Source organism: Ambystoma mexicanum, chromosome 8 (genome assembly GCF_040938575.1).
Source record: "Ambystoma mexicanum isolate Mex_15411 chromosome 8, UKY_AmexF1_1, whole genome shotgun sequence".
Lineage (NCBI taxonomy): Eukaryota > Metazoa > Chordata > Amphibia > Caudata > Ambystomatidae > Ambystoma > Ambystoma mexicanum.
This window is the reverse complement of record NC_090929.1, coordinates 522,926,997-522,943,435: the sequence shown is the minus strand read 5'-3', so window position 1 is coordinate 522,943,435 and position 16,439 is coordinate 522,926,997. Positions and strand designations below refer to the sequence as shown.

At 43.7% G+C, this 16,439-nt stretch overlaps 1 protein-coding gene across 3 annotated transcripts in view; it reads left to right on the top strand.

Annotated features, from left to right (window-relative positions):
* The window catches only part of MMEL1 (membrane metalloendopeptidase like 1), a 1,408,056-nt gene that overhangs the window by 974,930 nt on the left and 416,687 nt on the right, over positions 1 to 16,439 (top strand). For all 3 annotated transcript variants that reach the window (XM_069610215.1, XM_069610216.1, XM_069610217.1), the window contains exon 4: positions 14,298 to 14,459. In XM_069610215.1, coding sequence (XP_069466316.1) covers positions 14,298 to 14,459 — 162 coding nt within the window. The remainder of the gene's footprint in view (positions 1 to 14,297; positions 14,460 to 16,439) is intronic.

Here is a 16,439-nt window from a genome sequence, read left to right as displayed (position 1 = left end):
CATTGTTTGTAGACCTACATCATCACAGTCACCGACAGAGCAACCGCCTCAGTCTTGTACCCAGTACTTGTCAACTCTATGTTTACCATATGTTTTATTGTTCTAGGGACTAATTAGTTTAATGGGATTGCAGATGGTTGGCAAAATCCCGTACTGAAATTGTAGCCATTAATGAGGAAGTTGCTAGATCGATTCTAGAAAGTTTCCCAGACAAAGGGCCTGATTTACAAAAAATGTTAACATGGAAAAGTCTCATTGAAAACATGTTTGTAAATCAGGCCCAAAATCTCCAAGGTAACATATTAGCCTTTGCACGGTGCAGCTCTTGTTCAAGCAAATCACCCCTAATACCGCTACCCAACGCTTGAGCTCAGATAGTTAACCTTGGTGAACTAACCGTTGAAGAGAATTATTCTTTTTTTTTTATTTTTATGTTTTATTTGTTCATCATTTAAACCTTTAACATTTTTCAATTTCTTTACATCAGTCAATTGTCCATTATTTGATGATATGTAATGTTTTTTTCCATTTTACCCCTTTTTAAATGGGAGTATACTGTGATCCCGTTCATTTCCCTCTCTCCGTCTCCTTCCATCTCCAAGCCCAATTTTAAAGATTACACAAATTTTAGAGCGTCAATTGTTCTGCCAACCTTTTCAACTGTCAATAATCTCTCCCAGTATTCTTCCACCATCTCTGGTGAAATTACGGTTGTAATGCCAGCGCCGGGCAGGCTAACATAACATGTCTAATGGACTCCAGGTGTTCTTTATTTTCACAGAACCTGCAGTGCGCTTTTGACTTTTCCATTTGCTTTCTCCTCCATTTTACCTCTCTAGAGGCCCAAATATTCAGTCTGCATCTCAACAGCAGGTCTCTATAGTGGTTTGATGGAAACTTCTTCAAGTAAGGTGGGAGGGTATTTAGTGTTTTTTCGTTCCAAGATGTTCTTACATTTGATTTTCCATCTTTGGAGTGTCGTGTCTCTATTAGTTGGCCCTTTCTGGAATAAAATTTCATAAGGTTGTGGTGGTTTGTCGAGAATACATTTTTGGTAGAGAGATAAAGTTTTCCATAGTACTATTGACGTCAAGGATTGGAGCCTTAATTCAGTTCTTATAGGCTCCACAGGCAGCGAGTTTGTGAGGTTCAAAATTTTTCCCCAAATATATGACTCACATAGGTTCCAAACTTCCCAACGCAGGGCTATGAAGGCCTCTGCTCCATAAGTAATTATGGCTGCCACCTTTTGGTTATAAAAGGTTAAAATGGGCGTCAAAGAGAACTTTCCATATCTTCGATTTATAACTAACCCCTGGTTAGTTAAGATCGTTAGCGTTTCCCGAATCAATGCTAAGTGACCTTCTTCATTGCAGTTTTTGTTTATCCTCACCCGAAGATATAATGTTGTGTCAACCACCTCCAATTTTTCATTCTCTAGTGACCAGGCATGATGTTTCCTTGACAATCTTTTTCCGCGACTGGACGTCTTTATTAGTACCATGGATTTCTTGATGTTTATTTTCATGTCATTTTCTATTAGGAACTCATTGAAGGCCTCTATCCGTCGCTGAAGACCAATGGCCGTTTGGTCGATGAATACCGCATCATCAGCGTACACCACCCACGGCACTTTGATCCCACTGATCTTAGGGGCGAAGTCGTGGATCTGGTCTTGTGCGATCTTCATGTCGGCCATGTAAATGACAAAAAGGAAGGGTGCTAAAGCACATCTCTGTTTAATTCCTCGGGATGTTTCGTTCTTTCTAGTCACCCCTCCATTTGCTGTTGTTTGGACCTGTATTGTGGTGTTGGTGTACAGGGCTTGGATGGCTTCTAAAAGATTTACCGGGCATCCCCATCTTTCCAGCTTTACCCACAGGCAGTCCCGGTTTATTCCGTCGAACGCCTGTTCGAGATCAATGAAGGCTAGATAGGTGGATTTGTTCCCTTCTTTTTGGAGTGATTGTTAATATTGTATTGGTGCTCATCATAAAATATGCAGCCAATGACCAAATAATGCAGTTGTTAGTGTACTTAGGTTTCAGAGCACTTTACTTTGCATACAGGGAAACATCTCCACTCCTTATTCAAACACAGAGACTGGGGTGTTCTTTGAAGTTTCAGTCTGCTGTCATTGACCTAACTGACCTAATAATAGTGGTCCTAATTGGCCTTCTCACAATTTAACTTTACCTTTATTTTAGTTCTTTATATTTGTGTGGGGTGGGTTTGAGATAATAAATAATATAAGGGGATTGGGTGAGGGGTTGTGGGGGGTTTTGGATTGGGTGAAGGGTTGCGGGGGGATTCCCCCGGGATTTATGTCCTAATTGACCTTTTAAATTAGATCAATTCTCCTGAGATCAATTGTCATTAGAACAATTTGTATACATATGTCATTGTAAACTCCCCTGATCACATTCTAAACCTTTTTTTAGCTTTCGTCCCTTCAAGGTGCCTCCTTCATCATGATATACCGCTCAAGTGCCCACATCCTGATGCTTCAGGGAACTAAGGCAAACGATTATCGGTGGGAGTCTGATGTCCACAGAGTAAAGACAATGAATCAGTAGCAGTTTATTTCTCTTGCCACACATATCAGGTTCACGAGGTTACATAGCATCTACGTCGGCAGGGGAGTGCCCACTCTGCTCCGTATCTGGCACCTTAGCAATTGCCGCTAAAAGTAGCACAAACACTGTTTCCGCATGCCAGCACTGGCCTCTCAGAATTATGGCATGCATTCGTCCAATGTATAAGAAGAGTCTCCAAAATGGCACCAAAGGAGATTATCAAAGGGAATTTTCCTATTACAGATCTTGTACCCGAAAAGAGCAGTTCTTCATAAGAAAGACATGACCGTGACATGCTGAATTGTGACAGGTCTGGAAAAACACTTGGTTTGTTTAGAGAAGAACAAGTATTTTTTCATTAGCAAATATATCCATCCAAGAGACCTGGATGACATTGGGATTATCCTGCCTTGATATCTCAGAGTGGCCGGGCACTCATGATTAATAAAAGAAATACTGTTGCTGCATCAATATTGGCATGCACTACAAAAACAGGCCAGCAATCAGAGAAGTGCACGATTCACAAAGCAAAACATTGCAACATCGAAAATTCTGAATTATTTTAAATTCTACAGTGGTCCTCTTATGTTGAAAAAAGTGCACAAGTAATACTACATCATTTTCTTGTATATCTCAAGCATATGTTTCTGCTCGCAGGTTACTTCAATACAAACAAGCATTGGCAAAGTCTACATCGTTGGCTCTTGTGTTGGCATGGAATAGGCATTTACAAGGCACTGCCGTGATGGTGTTACCTAGCTATAACATAACAGTTGGAAAATTGTGTGAGTACCTGGGCATATAATAGCAGTGCCTTCAAAAGGGCTACCTAATACCTATAAACAATCGAACACTTTTGGATTTGCAATTCTTGTTTTTAGCAGCTCGTCATTGCAAGGAACAGATGGGAGGGCACACACACTCCATGTAGTGGCTGAAGGCATACTTTGATAAGACACTATTATGACACCAGTGGCACATTTACAGTTGTAATTAAGCCATTACTTGCTTAGAAGACTGCTTTGAAATAACACTGACATGTCCTATACAACAAGCAGTTGGATGTTACTTCTTGAAAGAGATAGCTCAAATTGATCCCAGGATGATACGTTTTGGGTGGGGGGTTAGGTGGTGAGTGGGAATCGCCATGGGGATTAGAATGTCATGGATAGCTCATGGGTTAATAACTACCCAAACTACACCCACAAGTTGTGTGCCCCCATCACATTCTGTTGCCATAGTTTTGGCTTTTACGGGGTGCAAAAGCACCACCAACAACCACAACTAAAAAGAGCAATACTACTCCTAATGAAATAAAGGTTCAAGATGAACTATAGGGCATTCCGGGACTACCAAAACTCAACAAACAGGGGAATGTAATGGATCTAAAACGTTTGAAGCTCTCGTATAAATGGTTCTATGTCTTTAAACCCCTAATTCAGGCCATTTGTTATTTCTCCTGATCCCAAGCCCTGCACCAACTACTCTGCCATTTTCTTTTTGTTGTAAATCTCCCCCGTCTCACCTGAGATCGCTTCTTGCTCTGTTCCGCGGGAGGATTCCTCTTGTGGATGGATCAGGTCTTGTATAGGCTCGCTCGAGTCTCGTCCGGCTGCAGAGCGCGTTCAGAGTTCCGGGAAGGCCGCTGTTCCAGGATGTCCAGGAAAAAGGTAGCGGTCGCTAGGAATCAGGATTCCGGGAGCAAATTAAAGGGAAGGGTGAAAGGAAGGAAGAAGGAACCAGGAACAATGAATAGAGGATTCGGCGAACAGCACACACACGTCAAGTCACTACCTAATGATAGCGTTGAGATGCACGGGGCCGCAGGGGCATGGCCAATTTATACAGCGTGCCATGTGTGACGTGAAAGCTGGTGCGAGGCAAGTCGCTTGTTGCGGCCATGTTGGGAGCATCAAAGAATACAAGCCCCGGCGCGATAAGGACCAGGAAGTCCAGAAGGGGCAAGTTCTATGGGTCATGACAGCATGCCTCCTCCGAAGACCTGTTCCACCAGGTTTGCCCGGGTGTATGCGATGGAATCTTCTAAGCAGTCGAGGGGTATTTAAGTTAGAAACTGGTTCCCAGGTTCTCTCGCTAAGAGGGTATCCTTTCCATTCAACCAGGTATTGAAGTTGACCCCGTTTATACCTGGAATCACATTTTCTGGACACTTCATATTCCAGCTGATCGTCCACCACAACAAGACTGGGTCTGCAGGATTTTCGGGAGGATTGGATGTAAGGTTTCAATAGTGAAGTGTGAAAGACTGGGTGTATTTTCTTCCAGGAATCGGGTAGGTTGAGTCGGAATGAGACAGGATTGATGACTTCCTTTATGGAAAATGGTCCATAGTACCGAGGGGCCAATTTGTTTGGCCGTAGATGTCGTGGTAATAGTTTCGAGGACAACCAGACTTGATCACCAACAGAATAAGAGGGCGCTGATCTTCTCTTGGAATCTGCATAGAGCTTAGTGCGTGTTTGAGCCTCTTTCAATTGTTCCTTGGCTTCCTTGTGTATGTTAATTAGAGTCTGTATCCATGAGTCGAGAGTAGGTACTGGAGTGGGATGTGGAAGAACAGAAGGTAAAACGGACGGGTGAAAACCTTGAATGCAATGGAAAGGGCTGACCTTGAGAGCTGAGTGATCGGAATTGTTGTAGGCAAACTCGGCCAGGGGTATGTGGAGAGACCAGTCATCCTGAATCTTGGTGGCAAAACAACGAAGATATTGCTCCAGAGTTTGATTTACACGTTCCGTGGCTCTGTTGGTTTGTGGGTGATAACCTGATGAGAGAGCACATTGGATCCCTAGAATACGACACAGATGTTTCCAGAATTGTGAGACGTATTGAGGTCCTCGGTCCGATATGATCTTGGAAGGAAGTCCATGAAGACGGAAAATATGTTCCAGGAAGATTCCAGCAAGTTCTGAGGAGGATGGTAGTTTATACAAAGGTGTAAAATGAGCCATATGGGTGAACAAGTCTATGGTTACCATTATGGTCGTGTACCCTCGGGAAGGTGGTAATTCTACAATGAAGTCTGTAGCAATAAACTCACATGGTCTTGTTGGCAGTGACGGTTGCAGTAGAAGACCCGCCGGTCTCTTGTTATCATGTTTGTTTTGACTGCAGACAGTACAAGCCTTGACATACTGTTGTACGTCAGTCTTCATTCGAGGCCACCAAAACTGTCTTTGTATAAGACGGAGGGTGTTAGTTATACCACGATGACCGAGTGAAGGGTATCATGACAGAGGTTTATTACCCTGTGTTGTAATTTCTGTGTAGGAATGACCAGTGCATTGTCCTTGAATAGATATTCTTCCTTGACTCTTAGATTCCATGGATTCTTCCTTGAAATATCCTTCCAGAGGTCAGAGGACTGGGTTTGCACACGGATTTCTTCCAGGAGGTTGATTGCTTGAGCTACAAAGATAGTTTGGGGAAACATCTTAGGATAGGCCTTGTCCTCAGTGGCTGCGTAGTCAGGTCATCGAGATAAGGCGTCAGCAATCATGTTTTGTGATCCAGGAACATGAGTGATTTGAAACTGGTACTGGGCAAAGAAGTAGGCCCAACGGGTCTGACGACTGTTCCTGCACTCCAACGACTGTAGGATTTGCAGATTCCGATGGTCTGTGCGGACCTGAACTGGATATCTAGCACCCAGAAGTAGGAGTCGCCATTCAGGGAAGGCTTGGCGAATGGCCAAGAGTTCCTTCTCCAGGACGGAATATTGTGTCTCACTGGGGGTTAGGGTTCATGAAAGGTAAGCAATGGGGTGTTTCAGTCCATCCTCAAGTTCCTGTTTCAAGAACGCCCCTATGGCGTAGTTAGAGGCATCCATTTCCACTAGGAATGGGTGATTTATGTTGGGCTGAGTCAGGATGGGGGCTTGCGTGAACTCTGTCTTCAATCATTGAAATGCTTTACCTTGCGGCGTAGACCAGATAAAGGGGGTGTCTTTCTTCAATAGAGCAATGATCGGCTGAACGATCTCGGAAAAGGTAGCAATAAACTTCCGGTAGAAGTTGGCAAGCCCCAGGAAGGATTGCACTTGTTTCACAGATGTGGGAGCGGGCCAAGCCAGTATGGCCTATACCTTTGAAGGGTCCATACCAATTCCTTCTGGGCTAAGGATAAATCCTAGGTAGTGAACAGAAGTAACGTGAAACAAGCATTTTTCTGGGCTTGGCTAACAGTTTGTGTTCACAAAGGCATTGTAGTACTGCCTTTACATGTTCTTCATGTTTTAGAGGATCCTTGGAAAAAATCAATATGTCATCCAGATAGACAATGATGAAGAGGAACAACATATCAGAGAACACCCTGTCCATAAAACGCTGAAAGACTGCAGGAGCATTGGCTAGTCCAAAGGGCATGACTAGGTATTCATAGTGACCAAAGGGTGTTCTAAAGGCTGTTTTCCATTTGTCTCCTTCCCGGCTACGGATTAAGTGGTAGGCACACCGGAGATCCAACTTTGTGAATATTACGGCTCCTCTCACAGCTTCCAGGATATCCGAGATCAGGGGCAGTGGGTACCGATCTTTGAGGGTGCATTGTTTTAAGCCTCGATAGTCGAGGCAAGGTCTGAGTTCCTTGGTATCTTTCTTGGGAACGAAGAACAACGAAGCACCCGCTGGAGATTTCGAGGGTCTGATGGTGCCGTTTTCAAGATTGGTGTCTAGGTATTCCCGAAGGGCCTTTTTCTCAGGTTCGGAAAGAATGAACATTCGGCCGAAGGGAATTACAGCCGAGGGATCTGTATCTATGGCACAGTCTTCGGGCCTGTGAGGGGTTAAGGCTTGGACTATGGCAGTAGAAAATACATCAGCATATCCCTGATAGGCCTCTGGAACTTGTATGATATTGGAAGCCATGAGTGGTGTTTCTTGGTCTTTTGGTGGTTCTTTAGGAGTTATCGAGGAGGGGTCCAGGGATAGACAATGGGGCATACAGAACTCTGAGCCCAGGAATAATGATCCTGCTGTCCAATTGATATATGGATTGTGCTTTTGTAACCAGGGCATACCCAAAACCATGGGGTAATGGGCTGACTTAATGATGTCGAATGTAATCCGCTCTTGATGATGGTTTATGGAAAGTTGGATCTCTTTAGTCTGCAGGCTTATGGGTCCTGAAGAGAGGGGTCTTCCATCTATTGCTTCCACCGGCTGCATGGTGTTTCGTTTCTCGTACGGAATATGATGACTAACAACCCAGTCTTGATCAATGAAAATTCCCATAGCTCCGCAGTCCACCAAGGCCAGAATGGGATAGGTCTAGTCTTTGGAGGGCGACAGGAAGGCCTGTAGTATCACCAAACTGTTTTGTCCAGGAGAGTTCAAGGATGGAATTGATGTGGAGCAAACATCTCTCTCCCGACATCTCGCTCCATCTAGGATCGGGAGCTGGCGTTTCCCGAACGCCGTGGAGTGGTTAGAGGGCATTCTCTAACTAGGTGTTTATCCGATGCACAATACATGCACAGGCCTGTGTGGATCCTTCTCATCCTTTCTTTAGGGGAAGTAGGCCCACGGAAGGCTCCGATTTGCATGGGTTCTGGATCTATGTCAGGGGTTGGGGCAGAATCGGTTTTAACAGAGGTCTCCAGGGAATTCTTTTGAAAGGGTGTCTTGGTCTTTCTTCTTTCAGCCTTTCTTTCCTGGATTCGGAAGTCTAGTTGCATGGCTAGATCCATAAGAGTCTGGAATGAACTTGGATGAGCCACACGGGCTAATTCATCCTTATTGTCCTCGTTTAGACCCCTGCGAAATAGAGTGAAACTTGTTTCTGAGGACCAATCTGCTTCCTTGGCCAGTTGTTTGAATCTAGTAACGTACGTTACCATATCCTGAGTACCTTGTCGGAAATCAAGTAAGCGTTCCTGAGCACTAAAAACCTGTTCTGGGCGGTCGAACATAGTCTTGAGTGCCTGAATGAATCCATCATAATCATCCAGGAGGGCATCCCCTGAGTTGACTAAGGGAGTGGCCCAGGTCAACGCGTTGCCTGTGAGGTGCGAGATTATGAAGCCCACCTTAGCCCTAGAAGTTGAAAAATAATAGGGCTTAAAAGTAAAATGCACCAAGCAGGAATCCAGGAATCCACGTAAGGATTTTACCGATCCATCATATTTGTCTACCACTCCACCCATTAACACACTGTCCTTGTTAGCGGGTTCGCGAGACAAAAAAAGCTGCCTTAACGCAGCATTCTCAGCCTTTAAATTCTGTACTTCAGTTGTGAGCTCTTGCATGCCACGCATAAGGTCCTGGACTGCTTTCTCCATAGCAGTATCAGTGTTGGTCGTTTGGCGTCTCAAACTGTCGTAAATCTCCCCCGTCTCACCTGATATCGCTTCTTGCTCTGTTCCGCGGGAGGATTCCTCTTGTGGACAGATCGGGTCTTGTATAGGCTCGCTCGAGTCTCGTCCGGCTGCAGAGCGCGTTCAGAGTTCCGGGAAGGCCGCTGTTCCATGATGTCCAGAAAAAAGGTAGCGGTTGCTAGGAATCAGGATTCCAGGAGCAAATTAAAGGGAAGGGTGAAAGGAAGGAAGAAGGAACCAGGAACAAGGAATAGAGGATTCGCCGAACAGCACACACACGTCAAGTCACTACCTAATGATAGTGTTGAGATGCGCGGGGCCGCGCGGGCCTGACCAATTTATAGAGTGTACCGTGTGCGACGTGAAAGCTGGTGCGAGGCAAGTCGCTTGTTGCGGCCATGTTGGGAGCAACAAAGAATACAAGCCCCGGCGCGATAAGGACCAGGAAGTCCAGAAGGGGCAAGTTCTATGGGTCATGACACTTTTTCTTTTTTGCCTTCCATACCCCTTTCCCATCTGACCTTTTTTGAATTTTTGGGGGGATTTGGTGGGTTCCATCCAGAACACTCTTCCCTGCACCTGTCAACGTTCCCTTCTCCGAACACTCACTTGCTTCTGCTTTCTCTCACCCTCTCCCCTGCTAATCACTGAAACTGCACTGAATCTGCAACTGGGCCACTCACCAATCTCGGTCCGTAGCCCAGCCTATCTCCCCTGCACTGTCTCCCTGGCAACAACCCCTGCACTACGGGACTGTCTCTGTATCCCTACAGCCCCCCCCTTCCCAGCACTTGTCTGCACTTATCTTGCACTTGCCACCAGCTGGCCCTTATTATTTATCTTGTATTTACTAACCCTGTACTGCACTTTCCCCTCTCCCTTTCGCACTTGCACTTTTTCCTTCCCCTCTACCCATGCACTTGCGCAATCTGAATGAAACTTGGCCTAGTAGGATCGTTGTCTGTCTCCCCTTGTTCCCCTCCCCTGCCCCGTCACGCCTTGAAACACTTGTGTATAGGCGCGTTACAAATGCCATATAATATCATGTCATATCATATCATACTGGCCTCCCTCAAAGATTCAGGCAACACACGCCACTTTCCTTATCTTCCATGTCTGTGTTTTTGAGGGCTGCATGCTCCCGTTTTTGGCTCTTTCTGGCTGTTCTGGCTTGGCATTCATATATTCCCTCTTTGTAGCGCATTCTCTGCCTGGCTTTTCATGCGGCCAGTTTACTCATGCCATGTAATGTTATATAAATGTCATCTTTGATGCCTTAATGGGGGGATTAGTTTCAATTGTCCCGTAAAGGCGACTTATTCTGGAAACAAATGCCAGTCATTCATAGAGTGCTGGTTGGTTAACAGAAAATATTCTAGAGGTGTACATCTTTAGAAGTTATCCCTGAGGCTAGCAGTGACTACAAACCTTGCTTATGTAAAGTTATCTTTCCTGCAGATTGATACATTCATCAGCCACATTGCAATTAATGAATGGAGATAAAATAATGTGTCCAAGCGAATTTCTAGAGTACTTAAGCGAACTGAAATAGCGTATGAAATCTAGAGGTTTGAAATGATGGTACAGGAAATAAGTAGTACAATTGGGGAGTTGCATACAAGTTCTAATTAAAAAAATTATTCAAATGCAGATGAATAGCCAAAACAATATTGGTACGACAAATAAGTTAAAGCTGAAAGGACAAAAACTTAAATGGATTATAAAACCAGTTTATAGGTTGCAACATCAAACTGAGATGGCTGAGCTGGAACATTGCAAAAATCTATATTTATAAAATTGAACATTTGTGGGTTTGTGGCTGGGTTTGAGGCTTGGCAAAGCGCTGTTCCTTATACAATTCTGCACTGTTTCACCAATCTGCACCAAATTTGTCATAGTTACCTGTTAGGGCCCTCACAGGCTACATGACATTTGGACACCCCACCCCTTTCCCTGGATTTCAGTAAAAGTCAACGTTTGTGGGTTTGTGGGATGGCGAAGCGTTGTTCCTCATACAATTCCACACTGTTTCACCAATCTGCACCAAAGCTTTCATAGTTACCTGTTAAGACCCTCCGGACATTACTGACTATATGACATTTGGACACCCCACCTCTTTATCCAGATTTCAGCACCTTCACACATGAGACGGTTGCCTGAAATCGGCAAAGCATCAATGTGGTCATAGGAGGACTGGTCCTCATCCTTAGAATGCATGGTTTCTAGGAAAGTTGCCCTGCAATGCACAGCAACAAACTGCACCACACGGTGAGGCAACAGGTGGGGAGAGAGCACAGTAGGTCCCAGTATGCAACAGCACACCAACCCTCGCCTCCATCCAACGTCTACTCTCGGGTATGTCAGCGAGGCACACGCGCCCATTCTCACTGCAATTTACTTCACAGTACAAAGCACATCAAGCGATAAGCGAATTGGAACAGAGACCTACAGGATCGTTGATTTTCAACAATTTATGAGAGTGTTGTCATCTCTGTCCAGATAACCCATTCAGAAAACAGGCACATTTTGCTAGTACAATATTTTTTTAAAATTAATTAGTAAAAGGAAACCAAGAATAAACCGAAATGGCAGTAATTATTTAGAAATACCACATTGTAGTGATTCTAGAGCTTTTTAGAAATGCATCTCAAAGAACAATGGATGAGCAAAACCCTTAGCAGCAAACCCAGCGATGGAAGAACAATGGAAAATATTCACAAGACTCATGAACAAAATTCAACAAGTTCCCACACCAGCATCAGTGTGAAGAGAACATGACTCCTATCCCCATGGAAGTAGCCATCAAATGTTTGATCATTATCACTAATCTGACATGAACACAAGGTCTTTATGGAATTCCAACATTAATATTCAAGAAAATCCAGTCTTATAGTTAACTGATCTACAACTATTGTACAAACCATGCATCCAAGAAACGCATAAACTTAGCATCTGGAGGAGAGCATTGTTGTCCAAGTATTTAAAAAAGTGACTTTGATAGCACATCAAACCTTTAAATGCTAACACTTTTAGGGCCTGATTTACACACATGTTTTCAATGGGACTTTCCCATGTTAAAACATGTTTTTGACTCAGGCCCGTAGAATCCATAGGTAAGATATTTGCTCATCATACACTTCAGGCTCTTTGGGAAAGGTGTGAGGGTTAAATAGCGTCCCAGTAAAACAAATCATATTTGTGAGGAAAAGTTACAATCCACAACAGCTAGTTGTCTGGCTCTTGAGGCATTGCTTTAAAGCTATCTAATGCAACCCCAGACCCACCTTTTTCTGTGCATTTATTAACTTGACTGCTGCCTTTGATCTTGTCTACAGAAAGACATTCTGAAAGAAGTTATGAGGTTGAGGTATTCCTCAATATGTGCTACTGGGTTTAAGTGCATTAATACTCATACATGTGTCAGAGTTCAGCAGGACATATCTGGTTACCTGCCACAGAAGATTCAGACCAAAAACTGTTCCAGGAAATTTTGTATGTTGCTTCCTTTGATTTACTCGCTTTACATCTTGGATCTACTTGATGTATAACAAAGGGTAAAATAATTTCCATCAAAGCTGTCCAAAGCCCACATGCACGCGCTGATTTATTCTAACGATACTATTTTGCCTGATCTGAGACCTCCAACATTCACTGACTGTATTTTCAAATTACTGTAATTAGAATTATTTACAGATGAGATATCTCCTTAACCTGAAGAACAGCGGAACTGTAACATGCCTGCTTTGTTAGTATGAAAACAATGAAGGTAGCACATTATTGGTGCCTAGGAGTACAGTTTGATTTCTTGGTAAACTGGAAAAAACACGAACATTTCCAATTGAACAGGCCTCAAACTAGCCGTGCCAGTATCGTATAACCTTGGTTCAAAATGTGTACCTAAAAAAGCACAAAAGATGAAAATCCCTCAATTACTTCTATGTAGACTGTCGCACCGAAAATAAATCGATAAAATGTGGCAAAGATAGAAGGCATACTTCCAAGTAAGCAAGACATTGAACAGGATTTTTTCAATCATGGTTAATAAACACACTATGAAATGTATTTTAATGTGGGGTGTCAGTAATGCAAATAACAATGTGTCCTTTTTGGAACTGGTCCAGATATCATTAGGAAAATTACATCTCAATAAACATCATTCCCAATTGCCAGTATTTCCGGATACAGTCTTCATCAGGCACAATCAGACTTATTAGTAATCACCCCATTAGATACTGCTGCCTGTGTCAGACATGTCTACCTCCCTCTCCCATTAAAGCACAGTAGCACCAACGCAATGACAGTGTCTCATTCTAGTCATGAACATCATGTAGAGTCTCCCGACCAGATACAGGTGACCCGTCTGCTCCAGCTGCCTCCAATGAGCAGAGAAGAAAAAGAAAAAGAGGCAAAGAGAAAGAAATGAGAGATGAAAGAAAACGAGGGAGAGAAAAGAAAATGGGACGATAGAAAATGAAAAGGGAAAATTATCAAATAGAAAGAAGGGATAAAGGACAAAGAAAAACAAAAAAGGAAGAGAGGCTGCACTAAGCAAACGGAATAAAGAGAATGGCATAGTAACATGAGATAAATGAAAAAGAGAGAATGGACAGATAACAGAAAAGAGTGAAAGAGATTGTTGTATAGGAGAAATCAGTAGCAAGACAGAGACAGGGAGATATAGACAATAGGGAAAAGAAGACCCACTCAGAGAGTAGCAGAGTTGGAAAAGGGGTAAGAGCGAGGAGGAAAGGGTTCTTTTTCAGGCAGAGTGGGAATGGAAGTAGAGAACTAAAGGACAGAGATCAAACACATGAGAGTTGAGAAAAATACATGCTGTGGGAGAGGAAGAAGAGAGAAATTGCACAATGGGCAATTTCCAGAGACAAACTTCAGGGAGATGAGAAAGGAGTAGGAGAGTGAGGGAAAAATTAGGACAGATGGCAAGAGTGGGAGAGATGAAAAGACCATGTGTGTGTCAGAGAGAGACAGAGACAGAGAAATCGAAGGAAAGAGAGAGAGAGAGAGAGAGAGAGAGAGAGAGAGAGAGAGAGAGAGAGAGAGGGAAACAGAGAGAGAGATAGAGAGGAAGTGATATAGAGTGAGAAAGAATGAGTGTGAGAGAAGGGTAAGTTACAACAGAAGGACTATGATGCTAAGCAGAGTGCACCCAGCTCCAAATGCCTCTTACTTGTGATTACTTGTATTGTGAAGGGATGAGCATAAACTCTGATGCTCAAAAGCAGGCAAACTAAGAAGTGCCGGTACTGAGAGCATGTGAGTTCCAGCCCATTTAAGCCATTGCCCAGCAAACTGATCACTCTTGTCCACTTTGTGCATTTCTTTGATTGCTTGTTCATCTGTGATATGTCTTCTCTTGGCACGTTTAGCTTCCAGAATAATCCAGAACATGGACCCCACAGCAGAACCCTGCAAAGAGTTTTACCAGTATGCCTGCGGGGGCTGGCTTAACAGACATGTCATCCCGGAAACCAGCTCTCGGTACAGCATCTTTGACATACTACGGGATGAGCTTGAGATTATCCTGAAAGGTGAGGCCATGCGGCAGTCATTGATTGAGAGCTACCCTCAATCCTTATGCCTCTTCTAGAATCGTGTTGGTCTATTGTTAGTCAAACATAACCCAGTGTGGGCTTCATCCTCTTGGAGAGGCTAGAGAAGGTCAAAGAAGGCAGCCGATGCATTTCCATTAGTGGACTCCAATTAAATTAGTGGGATTAGTGTGTGAGTGTCCTTCAGATTTGTACAGGAGGAAGAAACCTGGAGGACAAATCCTTCTTTCCAATCACCTCCCTTCCTCATTTCCGATCTTTTCTTACCCTCAGACTATGGCGCGGTGGCACAGAGGCAGGATCACAATCTTGTAATTTATTGAACAATGTGTAGGCACTATAAGACCACTATGGTGGCGATGGGTGCAGTATAAATGTTTAATAAAATAGCCTAACTGTGCACATATTTAGTATTTATGTCAGCAACTCCCCCATATATGGCAATGCAGAGGTTTGGGTCTAGGGTTCAGTCACAATTGGTTCCGGCGTCAAGGTTTGAACAGGCATATTGGGTAGCAACATTTTGCCATCTCTGTCCTTTCGCCCACTGTGCAAAATGTGAGTTTTGCTTAATTTGAGAAACCAAATATTTTGCTCACTAAAGGCATGAAGATATGTCAGCCAATGAGAAGGCCAGGATAAAATCTTCATTCTGTGGTTGGTCAGAAGGCCTGGCATTCCAGTCAATCAGAGATCTCATTACTGAAAGTTTGGAATCGCGCTCATACTAGGGTGACCAGATTTCCAAAACTAAAAACCGGGATGGCCAACAATAAAAGAGGGACTACCCCATCGCAGCCCACCAATTATCGCCCCTCCCTCAACACGCATCCACAACCACCAGCCAGTCATATTTCCAGCACTTCTCCTTTCTATAAAATGTATATGATCTCATTTGTGCAGTTTTGTCTGTGAATCTTGACACGTTAATTCAAAACAGGCGTTTGCTCTAATTGATATTACATGGCTTGCTGTGCACTAATTTCCAAGCCAGTGTCTGTGGCACAGTCAGTACGTGTTGTGACTTGTACCTGAAATGTTGGCAGTTTGAGCCAGTGCTCTGGCTCCAACATTCTGAACGTTGCCAAAATATAACTACTATTTTAATTACCATAGCCGCCCAACCATGCGAACCCCGGACGGGGTTTCTAAAATAAAAAAAACTCACAGAACCCCAGGACGGAGTATGATTTCCACGTACTGTCCCTGGAAAACCGCGACGTCTGGTCACCCTAGCAGATACATGTTGCGCATACACCAAACACCATACTCATAGTTACATTTGCGCAAGTGCAATGCTGGGGCTAATAGAATTGTGAATGTGCAAATGCTGGAAGAGCATTCCAAAATGCATTTGTGCAGCTGCTAATTTCCAGCAGTAAGGCTCCTAGTGGACAGAATGCATTGACCATTTAGATTGGTGGCATTCCAACCAGTCACCACCGAGCGTGGTTCTCTGCCCTTCTCTGATGGAAATTGCGGTGAATTAATGAAATTCTGTGTTGGGGTGGAGCGCCCACCGATCCACCAGACTGTGAAAATGTCCCCACCTTAGCGGTAAAGAGCCCCATTCTCATTGGCTCATAGTGCACATTACACCCATTCTCAAAGGTAGCATGCGCATTGTTAATAAAGAAATCCCTCCCACATGCCACCCACCAGAGAAAAAACACTTCTACTACAGGAGCATTATGTATAACATGTTAATAAAAATATCCTGAACTCACAACTTTGAGAAAAAAAAACAATTTGCCGTAGAATTCATTATTCTGTCAACCACTTCGAAAATATTTTATGTAAATTACATGCTAACATTTTCTTGGAGCATTCTATAAAAATTCTTGCATTCTTGGTGAGGGACTGTTTGTGATGACACCTGCTGCAGTACCTACGCGCCCCGTTAAATTAAAAGGGTTTGTCCATGAGAGTTGAGGTGATGTTAAAGATCTTGCGTCGCAC